This window comes from Halichoerus grypus, chromosome 7 (genome assembly GCF_964656455.1).
Source record: "Halichoerus grypus chromosome 7, mHalGry1.hap1.1, whole genome shotgun sequence".
Classification (NCBI taxonomy): Eukaryota; Metazoa; Chordata; class Mammalia; order Carnivora; family Phocidae; genus Halichoerus; species Halichoerus grypus.
The window spans coordinates 52,126,461-52,147,826 of NC_135718.1; the positions used below are offsets into that span (position 1 = coordinate 52,126,461).

General features: G+C 37.1%; 1 protein-coding gene across 20 annotated transcripts in view; it reads left to right on the forward strand.

The window, feature by feature from the left end:
* Positions 1 to 21,366, forward strand: part of USP54 (ubiquitin specific peptidase 54) — a 121,369-nt gene that overhangs the window by 53,643 nt on the left and 46,360 nt on the right. For 17 of the 20 annotated variants that reach the window (XR_013449732.1, XM_036110297.2, XM_036110298.2 and 14 more), the window contains exons 2-3: positions 9,200 to 9,770; positions 13,688 to 13,780. Coding sequence is in view for 17 of the 20 variants with exons in the window: in XM_036110297.2 (XP_035966190.1) it covers positions 9,624 to 9,770; positions 13,688 to 13,780 (240 nt within the window). In the remaining 3 variants the exon portion in view is untranslated. Of the gene's footprint in view, positions 1 to 9,032; positions 9,052 to 9,199; positions 9,771 to 13,687; positions 13,781 to 15,475; positions 15,637 to 21,366 lie in introns of those variants that run through there. The other 3 variants (XM_078077564.1, XM_078077570.1, XM_036110306.2) reach the window with 3 other exon arrangements.

Consider the following 21,366-nt stretch of genomic DNA (forward strand, 5'->3'; position numbering starts at 1 on the left):
AGTGTGTTCAGATTGGGAACAATGTGGAACATACAATTTAGTATCTCTACTACACAAGGAAATAACAGGTGATAAGATGACATGCTTGTTTCCCAATTTTGGCTTCTAGCTTCCTAGAAGTTTACCTGATATTAGAGACAACAATGTAAAGCAGACTGTTTTGATGTAATAAGTCCCAGGAGCTATGTAGTAATGATGATTAAATAAGTATAAAAAAAATTAAAGGTTAAATAAATACAAGTATTTACGTTCAGATTTTCTATTTCTTCATGATTCGGTCTTGGTTGGTAGGTTGTATATTTCTAGAAATTTATCCAGGTCTTCTAGGTTATCCAACTTGTTGGCATATATTTTTTCACAGTAGTTTCTTTTCTTTTTTTTTTAATTTAAAAATACCTTGATTTTTTCTTCCAAATTTTTATTTAAATTCCAGTTAGTTAACATATAGTGTAATATTGGTTTCAGGTGTAGAATTTAGTGACTCATCACTTACATACCCTGTGCTCATCACAGCAGGTGCACTCCTTAATCCCTATCACCTGTTTAATGCATCCACCCTCCCCCACCTCCCCTCTAGTAACCCTCAGTTTGTTCTCTATAATTAAGCGTCTCCACGGTAGTTTGTTTGCTTGTTTTTTTCTTTCTTTCCTTTTTTTAAGATTTTATTTTTAAGTTATTTCTACACCCAACGCAGGGCTCAAACTTACAATCTTTTTTTTTTTTTTAAGATTTTATTTATTTATTTGAGAGAGAGAGATAGCGAGAGAGAGAGCACGAGTGGGGTGGAGGGGCAGAGATGGGCAGAGAGTGAGGGAGAAGCAGGTTTCCTGCTGAGCGGGGAGCCTGATGCAGACTCAATCCTAGGACCCTGAGATCATAACCTGAGCCGAAGGCTTACAATCTTGAGATTAGGAGTCTCGTGCTTCACTGACTGAGCCAGCCAGGCGCTCCTTCCCAGTAGTTTCTTATGATTCTTAGTATTTCTGTGTTATTATAACATTTCTTTCATTTCTGATTTTATTAGTCTTTTTTCTTTCTTAGTCTAGCTAAAGATTTATCCATTTTGTTTATCTTTTCAAAACTCTAACTCTTCATTTTATTTATCTTTTCTATTCTCTTTCTAGTATGTGTTAATTAACTTGATTATGGGAGTTCTTTCACAGTATATACATATATCAAATCATCATGTTATACACTTCATTATATATTACATTACAATTTTGTCAATTATACCTTAATAAAGCTGGAAAAATTTATAAGCAAGCTTATTTGGCTCCTCAGAGTCTATTCAGCAATAGTAAAATATAGGTCACTATAACTTTTTCAGAGTTGAGAGCAACACAATAATGAAATTCTTACATGTTCTTTCTCCTCCTTCCACCTTTGACTGATTACTCCATAGTTTTAGCACTTGGCTGGGAACTAGTAAATGTGGGTAAAAATGATGATACATTTTCTGTAGAGTTTGTGAATAAGTAGCTGCCAGGTAGCCTGCTATCTCTAAGTTTGTTGTAGTCTAGGACTGTTCTTTGCAGAATGCTGTGAGTCCTTTGGTTGTGAGGGGCAAAGTCAGAGAGGAGTACTAGGTAATAGGCCATGGAGCAGTTTTCATTTAAATTTGAATACATTTGTACATACAGCATAGTTGCCATTATCAGGTGGTGGTGGTTTTTAATCATCATCTAATAGACATAAAAATTAAGTAAGATTTTGTGTTTCTTTTTATTTTTTTATTAAAACAATTTTTAAAAGATTTTATTTATTTGAGAGAGCACAGAGCACGAGCAGGCACGTGAGAGCACGAGCAGGGGGAGGGGGAGGGGCAGAGGGCGAAGCAGACTCCCCGTTGAGCAGGGAGCCTGACGTTGGGCTGGATTCCAGGATGCTGGGATCATGACCTGAGCCAAAGGCAGATGCTTAACGGACTGAGCCACCCAGGCGCCCCTCTGTATTTTTTTTTTTTTAAGATTTATTTATTTATTTATTTGACAGAGGCACAGCGAGAGAGGGAACACAAGCAGGGGGGAGTGGGAGAGGGAGAAGCAGGCTTCCCGCTGAGCAGGGACCCGGACAACGTTAGGGTTGGATCCCAGGACCCTGAGATCATGACCTGAGCTGAATGCAGATGCTTACCCAACTGAGCCACCCAGGTGTCCCAGTATTCTGTATTGAAACTGTATGTGGACGAATTCTTTGGAATAGACTGCCACTGAACAAATAATGCATGCTCACCACGTTTTTTACTTTTCTTTTCCTTTTTTAAAAACTAAGTATCTAAGGATATAGCTCTTGGATATAATTGTAGAGAACTACCTCCCTAGAGTGGCGCCTGGCTGTCTCAGTTGGTAAAGCATATGACTCTTGATCTCGAGGTCATAAATTTGAGCCCCACGTTGGGTGTAGAGATTACTTAAATATATCTTCTTGGGGGTGGGCTAAGCATCTGCCTTCAGCTCAGGTCATGATCTCAGAGTCCTGGGATGGTTCCCTGCAGCAGGCTCTCTGCTCAGTGGGGAGTCTACTTCTCCCTCTCCCACTGATCTGGGGCTCCATCCCAGGACTCTGAGAATGTGACCTGAGCTGAAACCAGAGAGTTGGGGGCTTAACCAACTGAGCCACCCAGGGACCCCTTAAATAAATCTTAAAAACAAAAGAAAAAGAAAAAAAAAAAGAACTACTTCCCTAGAATCTCATCAGCCCAAATGTGTAATATCCCTTAAAATGTTTATACTGATGGTGAGGAAAGCCTAAAGTTTTAACTGAGTCATATTAATATAAAAATATCTTGCTTGATAAGATGAAACAATTAATTTGGAAAGTTAAAAAATATATAGCTCATACTTTTTCTATATATATCGGTAGAGTCACAATTTATAAATAGATGGATTTTATGACAAGTGAAGTAAACTTTGATAAAATTTTGTGATAATGTGTCCTGCAATAACAGATATATGGATATAACACAGTTGGCTTCTGACCTCCATCCATTCCCCATTCTCAAATGGGGTAGGATAAAACTCCTTATCCTTTAGGGATGGAGGGTAACATGGGTTGGGGGGAGGATCCTGGAAACATTGGTATAATAGAAACAATGCTCTTAAATTATAGAAAACTTCGGGACACCTGGGTGGATCAGTCGGTTAAGCCTCTGATTCCAGATTTGGGCTCAGGTCATGATCTCAGGGTTATGAGATCGAGCCCTGCCTTGGGGCTCCATGCTCAGTGGGGTGTCTGCTGGAGATTCTCCTTCTCCCTCTGCCCCTCTCCCCATTGTGCACGCACACACACACACACAACACAAACAGACCCACTCTCTCTCTCTCTCTAAAATAAATAAATCTTTTAAAAAATTATAGAAAACTTATATAGGAATTAAGAAAATGGGTGTTATCTCTTCAGACTCGGGGTGGTCAAGGAATTTGTTTTTAAAGATTTTATTTATTTATTAGAGAGAGAGAGAGGAAGAGTGCACAAGCAGGGGGGAGGGGCAGAAGGAGAGGGAAAAGCAGACTACCTACTGAGCAGGGAGCCCGATGCAGGGCCCAATCCCAGGACCCTGAGATCATGACCTGAGCTGAAGGCAGATGCTTAACCGACTGAGCCACCCAGGCGCCCTGAGAAATACTAATTTTCCAAAAGTAATTATATAAATGGATCAGAATGGCAAGAGACTGGAGGCTAGCAAGACTTAATCTATTGTAATAATCTAAATGGGAAGTGATTGTGATGTAAACTAAGGTGATGACAGTGGAAGTGAAAAAGAAGGATCAATATAAGAGATTTTGAAGAGAAAACTGATAAGACTTTATGACATGGATAGGGAAGGGGAAGATGGATAGGAAGGAGTCCAAGACTACAGAGGCTTTGAGCCTGGGTAATTGGAAATGCCATTAGTTAAAAAAAAAAAAAAGGAATCAGAAAAGGCAGTATTTTGGGGGGGATGTCGAAGGAGGTGATTTCAGATTTGGATATGTTGAACTTATGAAAGTGGGACGATGTCGGTTTTAGAGTTCATGAGATTTGTGATTTGTCAGACTAGAAGTGATGGTTGGAGTTCTGACAGCAGGGGATGAGAATACCGTGGGTTGAACTATAGAGATGAGCAAGAAGTTCTGATTTAAACTTTGAGGAATTCGCTCTTTTAAGAAAGCAACATAGGAGAGAAAAAAAATGAACTACCAGCGTAGTAGGAGAACCAGTGTTCTGGTTTGTCATTTCATTTCTTTTTTTTTTAAAGGTTTTATTAGAGAGAGAGCGCGCGCGTGCACACAAGCAGGGAGAGGGGCAGAGGGAGAGGGATAAGCCAGCTTCCCGCTGAGCAGGGAGCCCGATGTGGAACTTGGTCTCAGGACCCCGGGATCATGACCTGAGTCAAAGGCAGAACCTTAACCCACTGAGCCACCCAGGAGCCCCTGTCATTTCATTTTATTCATTCTCTCTTTTTCTTATTAATGCATCCAGTGAATCCAGGATCATGTAGCATCAAGGCAGCCAGGGTTAGGTGCTGCAGAAAAATTAAGAATGAGGCCTGTGGAAAAGCCAGTAGGTTTTGCAATTAGGAGATTTCTTTAGATGGCGATATTCCATGAAGTAAAATTGTGGTGGTGGTGGAGTAAAGGATCAGTACCATGTCCTGAAGAGATTGATGGTGAGCATAAAGAGGTAGCAATTGTAAATTATTAATTGCAGAGACATTTGATAGTGAAAGATCCCAAAAAATGTAGGACAGTAGGCATAGGAGTTAATAAATTCAAGGTGGTCTTTGTTGTTGCTGTTTTTGTTTTTAAAGAATATAGGATATCTGTGTGTGGATGTCTTTAAAGGGAAAAGAACTCATGAAGAGGAAATGTTTGAAAGGTAATGGTAATAATAACTATCGTTTATACAGTAATTACTATATGCTAGACGTTGAATTAACACTTTGCATAAATTAACTAATTTTAATTCTTATAATTAATAAGATACTATAGATGTAGTTGGGAATTATTGGCATATGGAGTTGAGGTAATTGCCTGTTCATTTATCAGGGCAATATAGTTTCTTTTTTTAAATTTTATTTGTTATTTGAGAGAGAGAGAGACAGAGATAGTGAGAGAGAGCATGAGCAGGGAGGAGAGGGAGAAGCAGGCTCCCCGCTGAGCAGGGAGCCTGATGTGGGGCTGGATCCCAGGACCCGGGGATCATGACCCCAGCAGAAGGCAGACGCCTAACCAACTGAGCCACCCAGGTGCCCCGGCAATATAGTTTCTTGAGTAAATTGTAAGTAAATTGTAAGTCTCTTGAGTATTCTTTACTGCTATGTAGAATAATAGAAACTAGAAATGTGAGCAACTTTCCTGGTTAACTGTTTGGATATCTCAGTGTAGTGCAGTTTGTCTTCCTAATATTTGTGTTATTATTGGCATTAATCACTTGTAATGGGGCTACTGCTCCTTCATTAGAAAGTGAGATACTCATCACAGTTTTTCCATTTGAATCATTGATCAACTGGACATGGTCATTCTTTGTAGACCTTCTAAAATGTTACCCTGTTCCTTGTAATAGGCTCAACTATTTGCCTTTTTACAAATAGAAAGTTAAACTTCGTATTTTAAAAATATTGTAGGGGCGCCTGGGTGGCTCAGCCGTTAAGCGTCTGTCTGCCTTTGGCTCAGGTCATGATCCCGGGGTCCTGGGATCGAGCCCCGCATCGGGCTCCCTGCTTGGCGGGAAGCCTGCTTCTCCCTCTCCCACTCCCCTTGCTTGTGTTCCCTCTCTCGCTGTGTCTCTCTCTGTCAAAAAAATAAAATCTTTAAAAAAAAAATAAAAATAATTGTAAAAAAATAATAATTGTAAAATTCAAATGTTTCTCCAAGCATGTAGTTAAATTGTTCTGACATATCACTTGTCCTATGTGAGGCTGTTGTTCTTTTTATACAATTAGAAGACTTATTCCTGGTGGCTTACAACTTTCTAGTATCCTGAGGTCCCCAAACCAAAATTTACTTTTATACTTTTAGGCATTGCAGTTACTCATTCAGTGGAACTCATTATTCATCCTTTGTTTTGAAAACTTGCTAGTACTTTGGCATGCCTATTACTAAATCTCAGCCAGTGTGTAAAATAGGTATTGTGCCCCGAAAACAAAGTTCAGGACACTTAAGTAGTTAGGATTATACAAAGTAGTAAAAATGTGGAAATTGAACCCATGTCTTCTAACTGCAAGTCTAGTCTTGGTCCCATCTGTATAATATCATAATTACTCAACATCACTTGCTCTTAGAACAACTAGACATTATACTGTATTTTGAACTCTCCTTTTCATAGAAGTAGGATTAAAGCTTTATTCTATTTTATTTTACCCTCATGTGTATACTGTTTTATATTTATCTTTCTCTTTTTTTCTCTTTTTCTCCTTTTTTTCTCTTCTTTTTTTTTAAATTTAGTTTGGGATTGCTAATATCATCTAGCACAGTTATTATCTACCAGCTTAATGATTTTAGTCATTTTTGCATTGAATCATGAATACTACATACATTACAAAGTAATTTCTACATAATTTTAAATTATTATTTTTTTTTGCAGATATCAGTTCTCTTTCAACTTAAAAAAATGATTTAAAACTTACAGTGAAGTTACAAGAAATGGTACAAAGAATTCCCATATCCTCTTCAGGCACGTTTACCTGTTGTCAACATTATTGCTATATTTGCTCTACCATTTTCCCTTTCTCTCCATATATACAAATATACACATACCCACACCCATATACATATTTTTTTCTTCTGAACTATTTCAGAGTAAGTTGTAGACAGTATGCTCTTTTACCTCTAAATACTTGAATATTGCCTAAGAAGTTCTTTTCTTTTTAAAAATAGGCTGTTAGATTGATGTGGGTAAAACTCTTAATTGACTTCCTCATATATCTTTAGTAGATGGTACAGTAGAAGGATTATGTTGTTTGGTTCTAGACCTACAACTTAAGTGAAATATTTTGTCATCAGTATTTCTTTGGATCATTTGTTACTGCCTCTCTTGTCCTTGTTCTTTCTGGCTCTCACCTCTAGTTTCTGACACACCTAGAGCAAGTGTGAGAGCTTATTGCCTTACCCTACATAATGCTGCCATTCAGAGCCTGAGAATCTTTTTTTCTGTGACTGCTTTTTTTTCTCTTTGCTCCCTGAACTCAGGGGTGTGTATCATAGGGCAGGCTGAGTTTCAGTAAGCTCCTAATGTGGATACTGGAAACCCCACCTGTCTGCCAAGTCCTTTTGGCTGTGAGCAAAGTGGAGGCTTGGTACCTGTCATTCCTTTGCAGCAGTTGAGCTGAAGGAATGCTGCATGGCTTGTTGAAGTTGCTTAGTAGCTCCGAGTGGGGTGTGTATGAGGGTGTGTATAGAGAGTTGAGGGTCTTTTAATCTGTGTGGGAGATACAGGATCCTTCCTGGTGCCATGCGAATTATCAGGGAGTATTTATTGAGTTCCTCCTTATGACATAGGAGCTTTTGGAATAGTTTAATAAAATACCTAATTAAGTCACAGATTTATAATAGTTAAAAAATTCTAGTTCTGCCACTTACTAGTTGATTTGGGCAAGTTAATGTCTTTAAGTTTCACTCTACTGTTCTATAAAATGGAACTATTAACACCTCATAATAGGGCTATTGTAAAGAATAAATAAAGAATGTAAGTATAGTGTTAGTACTTGTCTGATACTAGTTAGTATTTCATTTCATACAGTCATTTGGGATATATGACTGATACCATATAAAACAAATAGAGAGTAATAAAAACAAATAGAGGACAATATGACACTACAGTGTATAGTCAAATACTTTAATTGTGGCACGTAGATTATAAATAGCCTGGGAATTTAGAGAAGGGAAAGAAGAGTCTTGTGCAACTATTTAATGTTCCTGTGCCTCAGTTTTTCCACTGGATATACTGGGTAGTGCTAGGTGATCTCTTAGAGAATGATTAAGATGCTTTAGTATTTTTGCTTTTTTAGGTGGTTCATATGATGATAGGAAGTAAGGAAGGGAGAAGCTTGGGAGCTGTTGGAAACCAAATTTAACACTTAACATTCTTAATTTTTTCCTTATATGGACATGGTAGCCTTATAGGAAAGCTTAAAGCTGGAGGTAGAAGTATTTCCTTCCAGTAAAGGTGTTTGCTTTGGTATTTCTCCCCGTTGCCTCACTGGCATTTTAATTAGTTGAAAACTAATGTTGGTCAGTGAATGCCCTCTGATTGTGAGTGCCTCAGATTTAATCTGAGGATTAAGTTATTTGTAACCCAAATTATCTCTGTGATCCTCTGGCAAAAATAAAACATACAAACGAACAGAGCAGGAGAAGATTTAGTTCTCTTGGACATGATGTTAAGGACATATGGCTTACTTGCCTTGAGTGTTTCTCTAAGATGGGACATCTTTCCTCAGAACAGAGTCCAGACTGATAACATGGCCTTCCCACCTTTAAACAGGCTTTCATAGCCATGAACATGTAAAACACCTTTAAAAATTTCTTTATTCACATCTAACAGACTGTTCCATTTCTTAATTTGGCGTATATTTACTTGGTAATATTTTTGTTAGTCTGATTTTGGAGTTTGTATTTGGTTTTTGTTTTTGTCCCGATCAACTTTCTTCTAGAAAATTTCAGAGAAGTTTCCTATGAAAGTAAATCTGTTTACACCTTTTTTTTTTCCTCTTTGGCTTGAGTGTTTCTCCTTTTTGTTGTTGTTGAGATTTTTTGGGTTTTTTTGTTGTTGTTTTGTGGGTTTTTTTGTGTTTTTTTTTGGGTCATTGTTTGCCAAGGTTTCAAGTTTATAGTGAGAGGTGAGGCAACGTTGATCTTGGCAGAACAGCACAAAGCCAGTAGAGTCATTAAGTGACGCAAGCTTTTAGTTTTGTTTTTTTTTTTCTTTTTGTTAAAGCTCTCTGGCAGAGCTGGCTATTCTAGTCACAGAGGAAAAGAAGAGAGGAGACTTTCTGAAATTCTGGATAGAATGATAGAAGATGTTTGGGGCATATTAAAAAAAGAGCAGCAGCAATAAGAACAAAAACCCCGTGTAATTAAAACAAATTTCTTACCTTTGTGGAGTCTATATCAGTTGCTTAGAACTTGAGTTTTTACTTCAAATGATGATGGGACAAGGAATAGAGAAGGCGAGGAGGGTTGCATTGGATTCTTGCTTATCTGTCTGCCTCTCCTTCCAGTTGGAAAAAATCTTCAGTCTACAAGAAGCGTCATCAACAAGTCTAAGGAATATATCCTACCATAATCCTGGATTCTGTTGGAGTTGAGGACTACAGCCACTTCACCACTATTTTATGGAGGCAATTCAAGAAAAATAGAAGGACAGAATACCTAAGGATTTCTCTGTATTAGTACTGTGCCATGTTAAATTTTGGGTATTGTTTGGAGCAAGTTGGGGACGGCTCTGTCATGTGGATCTAAGAAGATACCTGAGTTCCTTGAGCTACATAGATGATGTTTGGAAGGTTGTAAACTCAAAGTATTTCAACATAAATTCATTGAATTCTGGATTCTCTTTTACAAGTCAGGACTTCAGCAGACAGAAACTCTCTCCCAAAAAGATACAAAGTCTTTTCTGAGTTTTCAAGCTAAATGTGAACAATAATGTCTTGGAAAAGAAACTATTTTTCAGGGGGCCGTGGTAGTGTCCAGGGGATGTTTGCACCTCGAAGCTCAACCTCCATAGCCCCCAGCAAAGGCCTCAGCAATGAGCCAGGACAAAATAGCTGCTTCCTCAACAGTGCCCTGCAGGTAAGAACAATTTCTTTCCCTCTGGTGAACTTTGACTTTTAGTTACTGATGCTGTTTCCAATAACTTGTTTAAATATAATCCTTGATGGTCTCTGAGGTCAGCAGCCTGAGATTATTTTTAAGTTTATCTGTGTGATCTTAGCAAGTCACTTATCTCTTTGAGTCTCAATTACCTCATTTATAGGAAAAAGAGATTAATAATGATAATAGAAATAATAACTGTGCCTGAAGGGGAAAGTACATGGACTAGATGATCTTAATACTTGTTTATTGACTTTCTTTTTGCTTCCTTTTTTTTCATTTTGAGACCATAATGTTGTATCAACCAACTTTCTTTTCTCTAGTAAAGAAAACAAAGTTCTTTCCACAAGTCAAAGACTTTTAGGTATATTACTCTCGTCTTCATTAGAAGGCTCTTAGCATTCAGGCTCTTAGCATATACACTGAATGGAGTCCAGTCTTTGTCCATTTCTTCATCTCCTTCCTCTGAGCTCTCCTGTAGTGGTTCATGATTAGTGTCTGGTCAGATATGCTTGAACAAAGGTAGTGGAAAGTAATTCCCCCAAGGTGTGATTATCTACTCTAGATTTTCCCTTTTGGTGTTGGTTACCACATTAGTGATCTCAGAATCCCAAAACTTCTTGTCTCCCTGCCTGCTTTGCATTGTCATGCCCATAGAATGTTAAGTTCATCCCCTTTGGCCTAACTTTCAAGTAATTACTTTCCTCTCTTTTCTGCTCCTCAGAGTAAAAGTAAATGAAATTTGCCACCCAAGATAATTATGCTTGGGTAAAATATTAGTGTTATTGTTTCAGATGTAATGAGAAAAGAAGTTGCTATGAGAGAAGAAAAGACAAGACAATGTATTTGGTATAAAAAGCACTGGACAGGGCGCCTGGGTGGCTCAGTCGTTAAGTGTCTGCCTTCGGCTCAGGTCATGATCCCGGGGTCCCGGGATCGAGTCCCACATCGGGCTCCCTGCTCGGCGGGAAGCCTGCTTCTCCCTCTCCCACTCCCCCTGCTTGTGTTCCTGCTCTCGCTATCTCTCTCTCTGTCAAATAAATAAAATCTTTAAAAAAAAAAAAAGCACTGGACACTCTCTCTAAAATAAGTAAATAAATCTTTAAAAAAAAAAAAAAAAGGTGCCTGGGTGGCTCAGTTAGTTGAGCAACTGACTCTTGGTTTCAGCTCAGGTTGAGATCTCAGGGTCATGAGATCAAGGCCCGAGTCGGGCTCTGTGCGTAGTGTGGAGTCATCTTGGGACTTTCTTTACTTCTCCCTCTGCCCCTTCCCCTCTGCTCTCACTCATTCTCTCTCTCTAAAATAAATAAATAGATCTTTTTTTTTTTTTTTTTGAAAAGCACTGGACCTATGAATTAGTTTTAGTGCGTCTATAGACTTGCCTTGTGACCTTATGCAGGTGATAGTATTTCAGGATCCTCATTTATAATACAAGAATTTTACCAAGCTTATTTATGTAATAGTTTCATAATCGGGGTGCCTGGCTGGCTCAGTCGGTGGAGCGTGTGATTCTTGGTCTCAGGGTTGTGAGTTCAGGCCCCACATTGGGTTACTTAAAAAAAAGTTTTATACTCTCAGTTTTCAAATTTTTATTTGAAAACATTAAAAAAAATCCTATGCTGTTAAGCCTAGAGAAAGAGTTTAACTATATTCCCTCATTACTACCACAAATTCATGCATTTGGGTGGGGTTTGTTAGGTTTTTTTCCCCAGATGCTGCATGTGAGTTTTTTGAGTGACACTGCATAAACTAATAATACTTCTGTAATTTAGAAGCAGGAAAAAAAAAGGTGTTGACATAGGTGTGTGTGTGTGTGTGTGTGTTTACCTCCTTCCTGGCCACAGTCCTGTTTTTATAATTCTGTTTTTTTCCTGTATGTTCTATCTGTATTGAAACAATAATATTTATGACTTTCTGTCCTAGTTTCCAGTGCCATATGGAACACATACTACACACACACACACACACATGCACACATGCACTTCTAAATCCATACTTAAAGACTGAGTCATTGGTGGTTTTGGAGTGCCGATTGTAATCATGTTACAAGTTGAAATAATTGTTTGTATGAACTAATATTCTAACTTTTGGTATGAATGCTATGTTGGCCACAAGTATCGAAACCATTATGTTTATTATAAAAAGGTGTTACTTATTTGGGAGTATAGTGTATTTCAAAGAACTTTTGGAATATATACTTTGAAGACACATAAGTAAGAAGAAGCTCCAGAAGTACAGTGCCTTTTCATATATGATGCCATTTAAATGTTTTCTAGAAGGGGAGCTTCCTAAGGCATTATGCTATATATTATACCATTTCTTTTTTAACTAAAAGTCCATAGTATATTCAGATTTCCTCAGTTTTTGCCTAATATCTTTTTCTGTTCCAGGATCCCATCCAGGATACCACAGTTACATTTACTTGTCATGTCTCCTTAGGCTTTTCTTGGCTCTGACAGTTTCTCAAAATTTCCTTGTTTTTGATGATCTTAACAATTTTGAGGAGTAGTACTAGTCAAGTATTTTGTGAGATGTCCCACTATTGGAATTTGTTTGGTATTTTTCTCATAATTAGACTGGTGTTATGGGTTTTTGAGAGGAAGACCATAAAAATAAAGTGTCCTTCTCATCACATCATATCTAGGTTACATACTATGAACATGATTTATCACTGTTGATATCACAATTTTTTTATTCTGTTGACATAAAGAAGGTCACAAATCTCTCAGAAAGGTCCAAAAATTGAGAAATCTAACAAAGACAAAATTCCACACTACAATTCAAGCTTCTTTTTTTTTTTTTTTAAAGAATTCTGCAGTTTTGTTTTTTTATAAGATTTTATTTATTTATTTGACAGAGAGAGACAGTGAGAGAGGGAACACAAGCAGGGGGAGTTGGAGAGGGAGAAGCAGGCTCCACGCTGAGCAGGGAGCCCGATGGCGGACTCGATCCCAGGACCCTGGGATCATGACCTGAGCTGAAGGCAGACATTTAACGACTGAGCCACCCAGGTGCCCCTACAATTTAAACTTCTAAATGAGTTTTCAGTACCGTATGATTTCACTTATATGTGGAATGTAAAAAGCAAAACAAGTGATAAACAAAAAGCAGAATCAGACCTATAAATATGGAGAAAAACTGATGGATGTGAGAGGGGAGGGAGATGGGGGCGTGGGCAAACTGGTGAAGGGGAGTGGGAGATATAGGCTTCCAGTTATGGAATGAATAAGTCATGGGGAGGGGCACTTGGCTGGCTCAGTTGGTAGAGCATGTGACTCTTGATCTCAGGGTTGTGAGTTCAAGCCCTAGGTTGGGTGTGGAGATTACTTAAAAGAGTAATAAAACCTTAAAAAAAAAGTCATGGGAATAAAAGGCACAGCATAGGGAATATAGGCAGTGGTAATGTAATAGTGATGAATGTGACAGATGGCAGCTACACTTGTGTTGGTAAGCACAGCATAACATAGAGACTTGTGGAATCCCTATGTTATATACCTGAAACTAATGTAATGTGTATCAACTATACTTCAAAAAAAAAAGTTTGTTCCCCAAAAAAAATATTTTTTGTGTGGATCATTAAAATAAACCCTAATTCTACAGCTTTTAACCCATAAATTAACCCTTCGGGATCACATTTGTTGTATATTATACCTTATTTTCTCTGTGTAACCTTCCTTCATTTTGAAGTTAATGTATTTTTTAGAATATAGTTATCTGTCCCTCATGTTAGCTAACTCACCCTTTTTGACATTTGTTTTAATATACTAGAATGAACTTTTTCTTGGGAATGAAGATATATTCTGTATTCATTACCTATTTTTGCTTGAATTTTTGAATCTAAGATCACATGGAGGCTTTTTATAGAGTAATGAAGTATTTCCCCCGTTTTTTGCCAGGTTTTATGGCACTTGGACATCTTCCGACGTAGCTTTAGGCAGCTTACAACTCACAAGTGCATGGGCGATTCCTGCATCTTTTGTGCTCTCAAGGTAAGTTCTTCAAATCTGTCTTTTCTCACTACCTTAGGCTGCCAAATGATCAGTATTGAGGTAGTTTGGCTAATCAGGGTGATACTAAAGAATTTCTTAATTATCTGCCTGTGGCTTAGTGCAGAAGATGAATATGATTAGTTTTGCTTGCATCAAAGAATTGTTACTTGGCTTAGGTAGTCTGTTTTTCTGAACTTTTTTGCCCATACAGCTCTATTTAATGTGATAGGATATTATTCAAATGTGCTTAGATTTTGGGTATTTACCTGAAGAGCTAATTCTAAATTTTTATTTTGAAAGAATAAACAACCAAGTATTTTTATTGGAATTAACTATTGTCTGTTAAAGCTAAATTTAACAACAAACTCTTCCTATTGAGAAAAGCCAGTACTAACATTTTTCCATTACCACATTTAATAGATTCATTATACCCACTCTTTTTATAAAGATTATTTATATATTTATTTATTTCACAGAGAGAGAGAGACAGTGAGAGCAGGAACACAAGCAGGGGGAGTGGGAGAGGGAGAAGCAGGCTTCCTGCGGAGCAGGGAGCCTGAGACGGGGCTTGATCCCAGGACCCTGGGATCACGACCTGAGCCAAAGGCAGACGCCCAACAACTGAGCCACCCAGGTGCCCCCATTATATCCATTCTTGACCCCATTGTCTGACTTCCAAATTTTTCATTTCTGAATAAAATGAAATCTGAGGATTCATTTAGAGTATGCTGCAATAGAGGAAGAAGAACTAGGTTGTATAAAAGGCCCATTCTCCATTCCTTATCTGCTTGTCCAACATGGAGCTTCTCTGTGTTTTCTTGGTTTGTATGTACAATAGATTATTTATGACTGGATGAGTCTGCATGAGTTCTGATAAGCATCTGGTGTCATTTTTCAGTCTCAAGAAGTCTTAGTTCTTGGTTTGTGACAGGGATGCTTAGATGTGGTCATCATATGTTTAATTTAATTGTTTTTACATCTTGGAGTAAGAACTGTAACAAAAAATCCAGGAGAATTTCCCAGTTATTTTGGCTATTTGCAACAACTGATTTGGAACAGTTTTTTGAGCAGCATCACTTCAGAGTTTTAAGTCCATGATGGGCAGATATCTTTAGAAAGAGATGACCGAGTCTTCTGAACATTTTATCGCTTAGGTCACAGACATCTTTTTTCTTTCCCCCTTAGAAGCATTGAAACTTTTAGCAAAATATATGTTATTGATTAATTGGGAGTTTGAATATGAATTTTAATGAAACCAAATCTTTTACAAGTTGTAACATTTCTGACTATGCCCACTCAGAATTCCATCCACATGAGTATTTGGCTTGATTTTCTGAAGGGCAGATTAACATTAAGTATCTAATTTTAGGTAAACAAGAAATATAGTGGTCCTCTGGCCACAAATCCAAGGGAAGTCTGGTTCATGGCATTAAAACAAAAAACCGAAGTAAGATACTTGCTAGAGAAAACTGAATCCTGGAGAAATCCCTGATAGAGGAATCTCCTGAAACTAGAAACTCTCATCTGTACCAGGAAGGGATGACAGAACTTCTATGACCCCCTCACATGGCTTTGATTAGTCAGGACTGTGCCATCCTCTTCATTGACCCAGGTGGGACTCTGATGAACTGGCTGTACCAGCATTGTTATGTTTTAATTTCCAGAAGCACAAATTATTATTGTGATATAAATTAGTATCATTATAGAAACCAAATAGATGAAGAAAACCAACCACGAGACTTCATGGGACACCTTCTGAGATACCCAAGTACAAAAAGGAAGATGTTTTTCAACTTATGAGGGCTGAGGATGTACCTTGGGACTCTTTCAGAGAAGCAGTTGCTTATGGCAGATAGGTAAATCGGCTTGGGGAATCAAAGGCTGTATTTTGGATCTTCATAATTCTGAGAAGTTCTGGTACTTTCCTTATTACATCATTGTCTGAGCTATCAATTAGGTTTATTTTCCTTCACTGCTTCTTTTGTTACATTGGGAGTATATTAAAAATTTGATGTTTTTCCCTAAAGTGCTTTTCAGTCCCTCAGTGCTATATAAGTGTTAAATAATTAAGCTCTAGCTTGCATTCTTTTCATTATTGTATACCTCATTTGAAAATTATAAATAGATTTACATTGCAAATGGATTAATTTGACTGTATGGATGAGCTGAACGTGGTTCTAATAGTTGAGAAATTTAAATTGTTAGAATGGCCATATTCCTTCATTCAGGAGGACTTTATTTTCTGGGAGAAGAGAAGGGATATTGAGTGTTTGGAAGAGTAAATCTGGGATGGACCATCAGCACCTGGAATATCTCTTTTTTGTTTCCTACTTTAATTTTTTTTTTTTTTTTTTTTTTTTTAGAGAGAGAGAGCAGAGGTGGGGCGCGGGGCAGAGGGAGAGGGAGGGAGAGAATCTTAAGCAGTCTCCTATGCCCAGCAGGAAGCCTGACCAAGACTTGATCTCACAACCCTGAGATCATGACCTGAGCCAAAATCAAGAGTCGGATGCTTAACCAACTGAGCCACCCAGGTGCCCCTAAAAATATTTTTATAGAATATGAAATAATATGATTCATCATTGAGCTAGATTCTAGTCCAGTATAATAAGACAAAAGGACAGATAAAGATTAGAAAGAAAGAAGCAAAGTTATTATTTGCAGATGATATGATTGGCTATTAAAAAAAAATCTCAAAGTATCTACTGATATATCAGTAGAATCAATAAGAGGATTTAGCAGGTTGTTGCCTGTAAGATGAAGGTATAACATTCAATTGTATTTCTATATACTAGCAACTAATAGAAAATGCAAGTTAGAAAGAGTTTTTGTAACAGTAACAAAGTATATAAAGTAGATATGAATAAATCTAACAAAAAAGATATGACATTTATATAAAATCCCCACAGAGATCCAGTATAATGAATAATTACAAAGTGAACATCCTTATAACAAGTCTTTAGGTGAAAATAGAATACTGCCAGTACCATAAACATTCACCCTCCCTTCTTTCTCAGTCACATCTCCTTCTTTCTCCCAGAAGTAGCCACTTTTCTAATGTTTGTGGTAATCACTTCTTTGTTTTATCTGGTAGTTTTACTACCTATGTATCCATTCTTAAACTATCTAATTTAAAAATTACCTGTTCTTAAAAGATTTACTTATTTATTTTAGAGAGATAGAGGGAGTGCAACAGCGCAGAGGGCAGGAACAAAGGGGAGGGGCAAAGGGAGAGAGAGTCTTAAGCAGACTCTGCACTGAACACAGAGCCCGACTCAGGGCTCCATCTCACGACTCTGAGATCACGACTTGAGCTGAAACCAAGAGTCAGTCACTTAACTGACTGTGCCACTCAGGTGTCCTGTAAGTGGAATCATTTTGTGTGTGTGTGTGTGTGTGTGTGTGTGTGTGTGTGTGTGTGTGTGTCTTCTTTAGTGCAGCAATATGTTTATAAGATCATATTGTTATGTGTAGGTTGACTTTGTTCATCTTCTTTATTATATGGTATTTCATTGTGTAAATAAACCAGTTTGTTTATTTTATTGCTGGTAGTCATTTGGATTATTTCCAGTTTTTAATTTTTTATGAACAATATTGCCAAGAACATTCTTGTATATATCTATATATGTATACACATTTTTTTTGCATATATGCCCAGGAATGGAATTACTGGATCATAGGATATGTATATTTACAATTTTTTTTTTATATTGCCAACTGCTTTCCAATATTTCCATATGTTTTCCAATGTGGTGATGCTAATGTGTATTCTGACCAGCAGGTTTGTCCTGGAAGTTGAGTAAATTCAATTCTGAACTTCTTATGACAAATAGGGAAGGATAGACAGGACATTCTTGAAGAATAATAACAAAATGAGAGACTTGCCTTGTGTATCAGTCAGAGTAGACTAAGTTATGCTTTGGTAACAAGTTAAAATCTCAGTGATAAATATACAAAATATTTATTTTGCATTCCCATTACTTGTCGACTACAGGTTAGTAGGAAAACCCTACTGATTGTAGTCACTCAAGAACTCAGGTGCCAAAGCTACAACCAAGTTGACTATTACTAGTGGCCAAGTCAGAGCGGACATTTGAATGTTCAACAGGTCACTTCTGCTCAGAGCTCACTGACCAGAAATAAAATCATATGGCTCCAGTGAATCCCAAGCAGGCCCAGAAGTGTGATCCTATCAAAATCCTTGGGAGAGGATTGAACCAGAGATACTTAGCAAAAGTACTAATGACTACCGTACTTTATTAGATATAAAACCACATCAGTTATAAAACTATAGTAATTAAGACAATGTGGTATCAACACAGTATGACTAATAAATCAATGGATCAAAGTTAAGAGTTCAGAAATAGACATATAGAAACTTACTACTTGCCCTGTGAATCAAAGGAGAAAGTGAACTTTTCAATAAATGGTGATTAGATAATTGGTTATCCATATAGAAAGAAAAAGGAAATTAGAACCCTACCTCATATTATTACCAAAAGTATGAATTTCAGCTGAGTTAAAGACTAAAACATGAAAGGACTTTTTTAAAGTTTTAGAAGAAAATATTAAAGAATATCATGACCTCAGGGATAGATGGGATTTATTAAATAAGACAAGAAAAACACAAAGTTAAAAAAATTGATAACATTTTACTACAGAAAATTCAAAAACCTCTGTTCATCAGAAGACTCCAGAAGAGGGTAAAGACACAAGGCCACACACTGGGAGGAAATATCTGCAATATATTATATAACTAACAAAGTATTGGTACTCAGCATAGAACTTCAGAGAAGAATTTCTATAAAGAATAAGTAAAGGATAATTGAGTTAGTGGAAAAATGGGTAAAAGACATAAACAGGCATTTCTCAGAACAGGAAACCCAAAAGACCTTTAAGCATACGAAAGATTCTTACCCTCCTACGTAATCCAAGAAATGTAAACTAAACCAATACTCTTCAGATTAGTAGAAATTTAAAAATCAGTTAAGATTGTTACCTGAAAGGTGGAATAATAAGAATTTATATACAGTTGCTGGTTGGAATATAAATTGATACTACTAGTTAGGGAAATAGTTTGTTATTACATTTTTCAGGTAAAATTAAAGTAGCATATACCCTACCACTCAGTAATTCCACTCCTAGATACATGTTGTAGAGAACTTCCTTGTATATACATATCAGAAGCTATATTCGAGAATGTTCAAAGTAGTATTTTTTTGTGATTATAGAAAATGGAAACAGCCCATTCCAATTATAGTAGAATATATATAAAAATTACAGTTTGTTCCTCAAGTAAGACACTATATAGCAGTGAAAATGAATAGCCTTTAGCTCTATATATCAGCTTGGATTAATCACAAAAATATTATACTGACTGAAAGAAGCAAGTCATAGAGGACTATATAAACTGATTCCATTTATATACAAAGTAAAAATGGGCAAAACTAAACAACATGTTGTTCAGGGATACAGGTATGTGATAAAACTATAGAGAAAAGGGAATGATTTTCATAAAATTCAGGACAGTGGTTATCTCTGGAAAGTGGAGGGGGGGAGATTATAATCAACTGGGGAGTTTCACACTCATTGATAGTTTTTCCATTTCTTTTTTTTTAATTTTTAAAAGATTTTATTTGTTTATTTGAGAGGGAGAGAAAAAGAGAGAGCACAAGCAGAGGGAGTGGCAGAGAGAGAGGGAGAAGTAGGCTCTTTGCTGAGCAGGGAGCCCAATGTGGGACTCAATCCCGGGACCCTGGGATCATGACCTGAGCCGAAGGCAGACGCTTAACTGACTGAGCCACCCAGGTGCCCCTAATTTTTCCATTTCTTAAATTGGGTGGTGGACACATGGGCATTTCTTTATTATTCTTTGGCTAAATATGTACATCATGCTTGTTTTTAATATAAATGATGATTTTTATTAAATGTACTACAGGGGTGCCTGGCTGGCTCAGTCAGTGCAACTCTTGATCTCAGGGTTCTAAGTTCAAGCCCCACACTGGGTGTAGAGATAACTTAAAATAAAATCTTAACAACAACAAAATAAACGTACTGCAGTCATTTTAGAAAGCACACTGAAGTGTAAAGAGGAAAGCTGGAAATTGCCTGAATTCATCACAGAAATTGTCATTTCTCTTTATGCCTCCTCTCTGGTCAATGTATTTCTAGAAATAAGTCTTTCCGTCCACTTATAGTAAAAAGAATACTTTTTTTTCAGACCCCTGAATTGCCTCTCCATCTCTAGTATCATCCTACTTCATTTGTTCTAACCTAAGAATATGCTGGAGTGCTATTTTGAAGTTACTCCCTCCTTGTATAACCTTGAAGAATTACTTAAAAATGTATGATTATAGGCATTTAAAAAACTAATTTCATACTTTCTTTTCCCTTCCTTTCCTTCCTCAGGCACTCTCCATCAGCTATGATAGCAGATGGTACACTCTCTATGCCTACCTCTTAGACATTGCAGATGTTACTCACTTTGCCTGGATCCCTTGGCACCCAAAACAAACAACAGTAAACAAAACAACACATCCCTTTTAAACCAAACCAAATCCAGTCCTTTCAGAACTCCAATTCAGAAACATATCTTCTCTTCCCCCCCCCAGAAATATATCTTCCTAAGGAAGTTTTAAAAATATTACCTCTATCTAGACCCATGATTGTTTCACTTAATAGTATTTAGCATGGCTGAATGAGTTTTTGGGAAGGTGGCTCAGCATTTCCTCCCTGTTGGTATTCCTTAAGGTGCATGCACCATAATATAAACACTTAACTTCTCTGGGTTCATATATTCTTTAAGTAGTTCTTGGATTTTAGTTATAAAGTCTTGGGTACTTGCCTTTTTCTTCTCTTTTTTCTTTTTGTCTTTTATGCTCTCTCTCACTCTTGTTCTACTTCAGATTTTCATTATGACTTCTGGTTTTATACTTTTTTTTTCAGTAGGTCTGCTTAATCTTGGGTTTTATGCCTCATTTAGTTAGGGAAGGGTGAGATGTATGTGTGTAGTGGGGGTCCTGAGGAGTTGATGGTGGGAAGATCTGCTGAAGAGTCAAAAGCCTGGGATTCTGTCAAACAAAGCAGTTATTTGGTATCCTACAATTAAGTTACATGTTAACTTTGTGGTGTCCCAGTGTGGGTGTAATTCTATATATTTAAATCCCATTTTTTTCTCTCTGCCTATTTAAAAATTAGAGGAATGTTTGGTGACGCAAATAAGAATTCCTTTTTGCTGGTACTTCGTGTCCTATTTGCATTCTTTAGTGCTAAGTTTGAAATGTAAAATTCTTATATCATAAATTTTTTTCAAAATAGGGAACTCCAAAATTCTTGAATTTGAAGTACTCTATAAGAACTTGCCGATTCTATGAAGTGAGAATTCTTTATGTTGGTACATAACTGTTTAGCTCTAGAACCCAGTATTAAGAACAAAAAGAGACATAAACATGTTCCTAGATGAATCAGAAGCTAGCCAACTTTCCCGTAATCTAATGTTTTGGATGAAGGATTTGCGCTTCTGAGTCTGTCTAGAAGATACGTATCCCTGCTTTTTCTCTACTTTTTATTTACCTTGCATCAACCCTTAA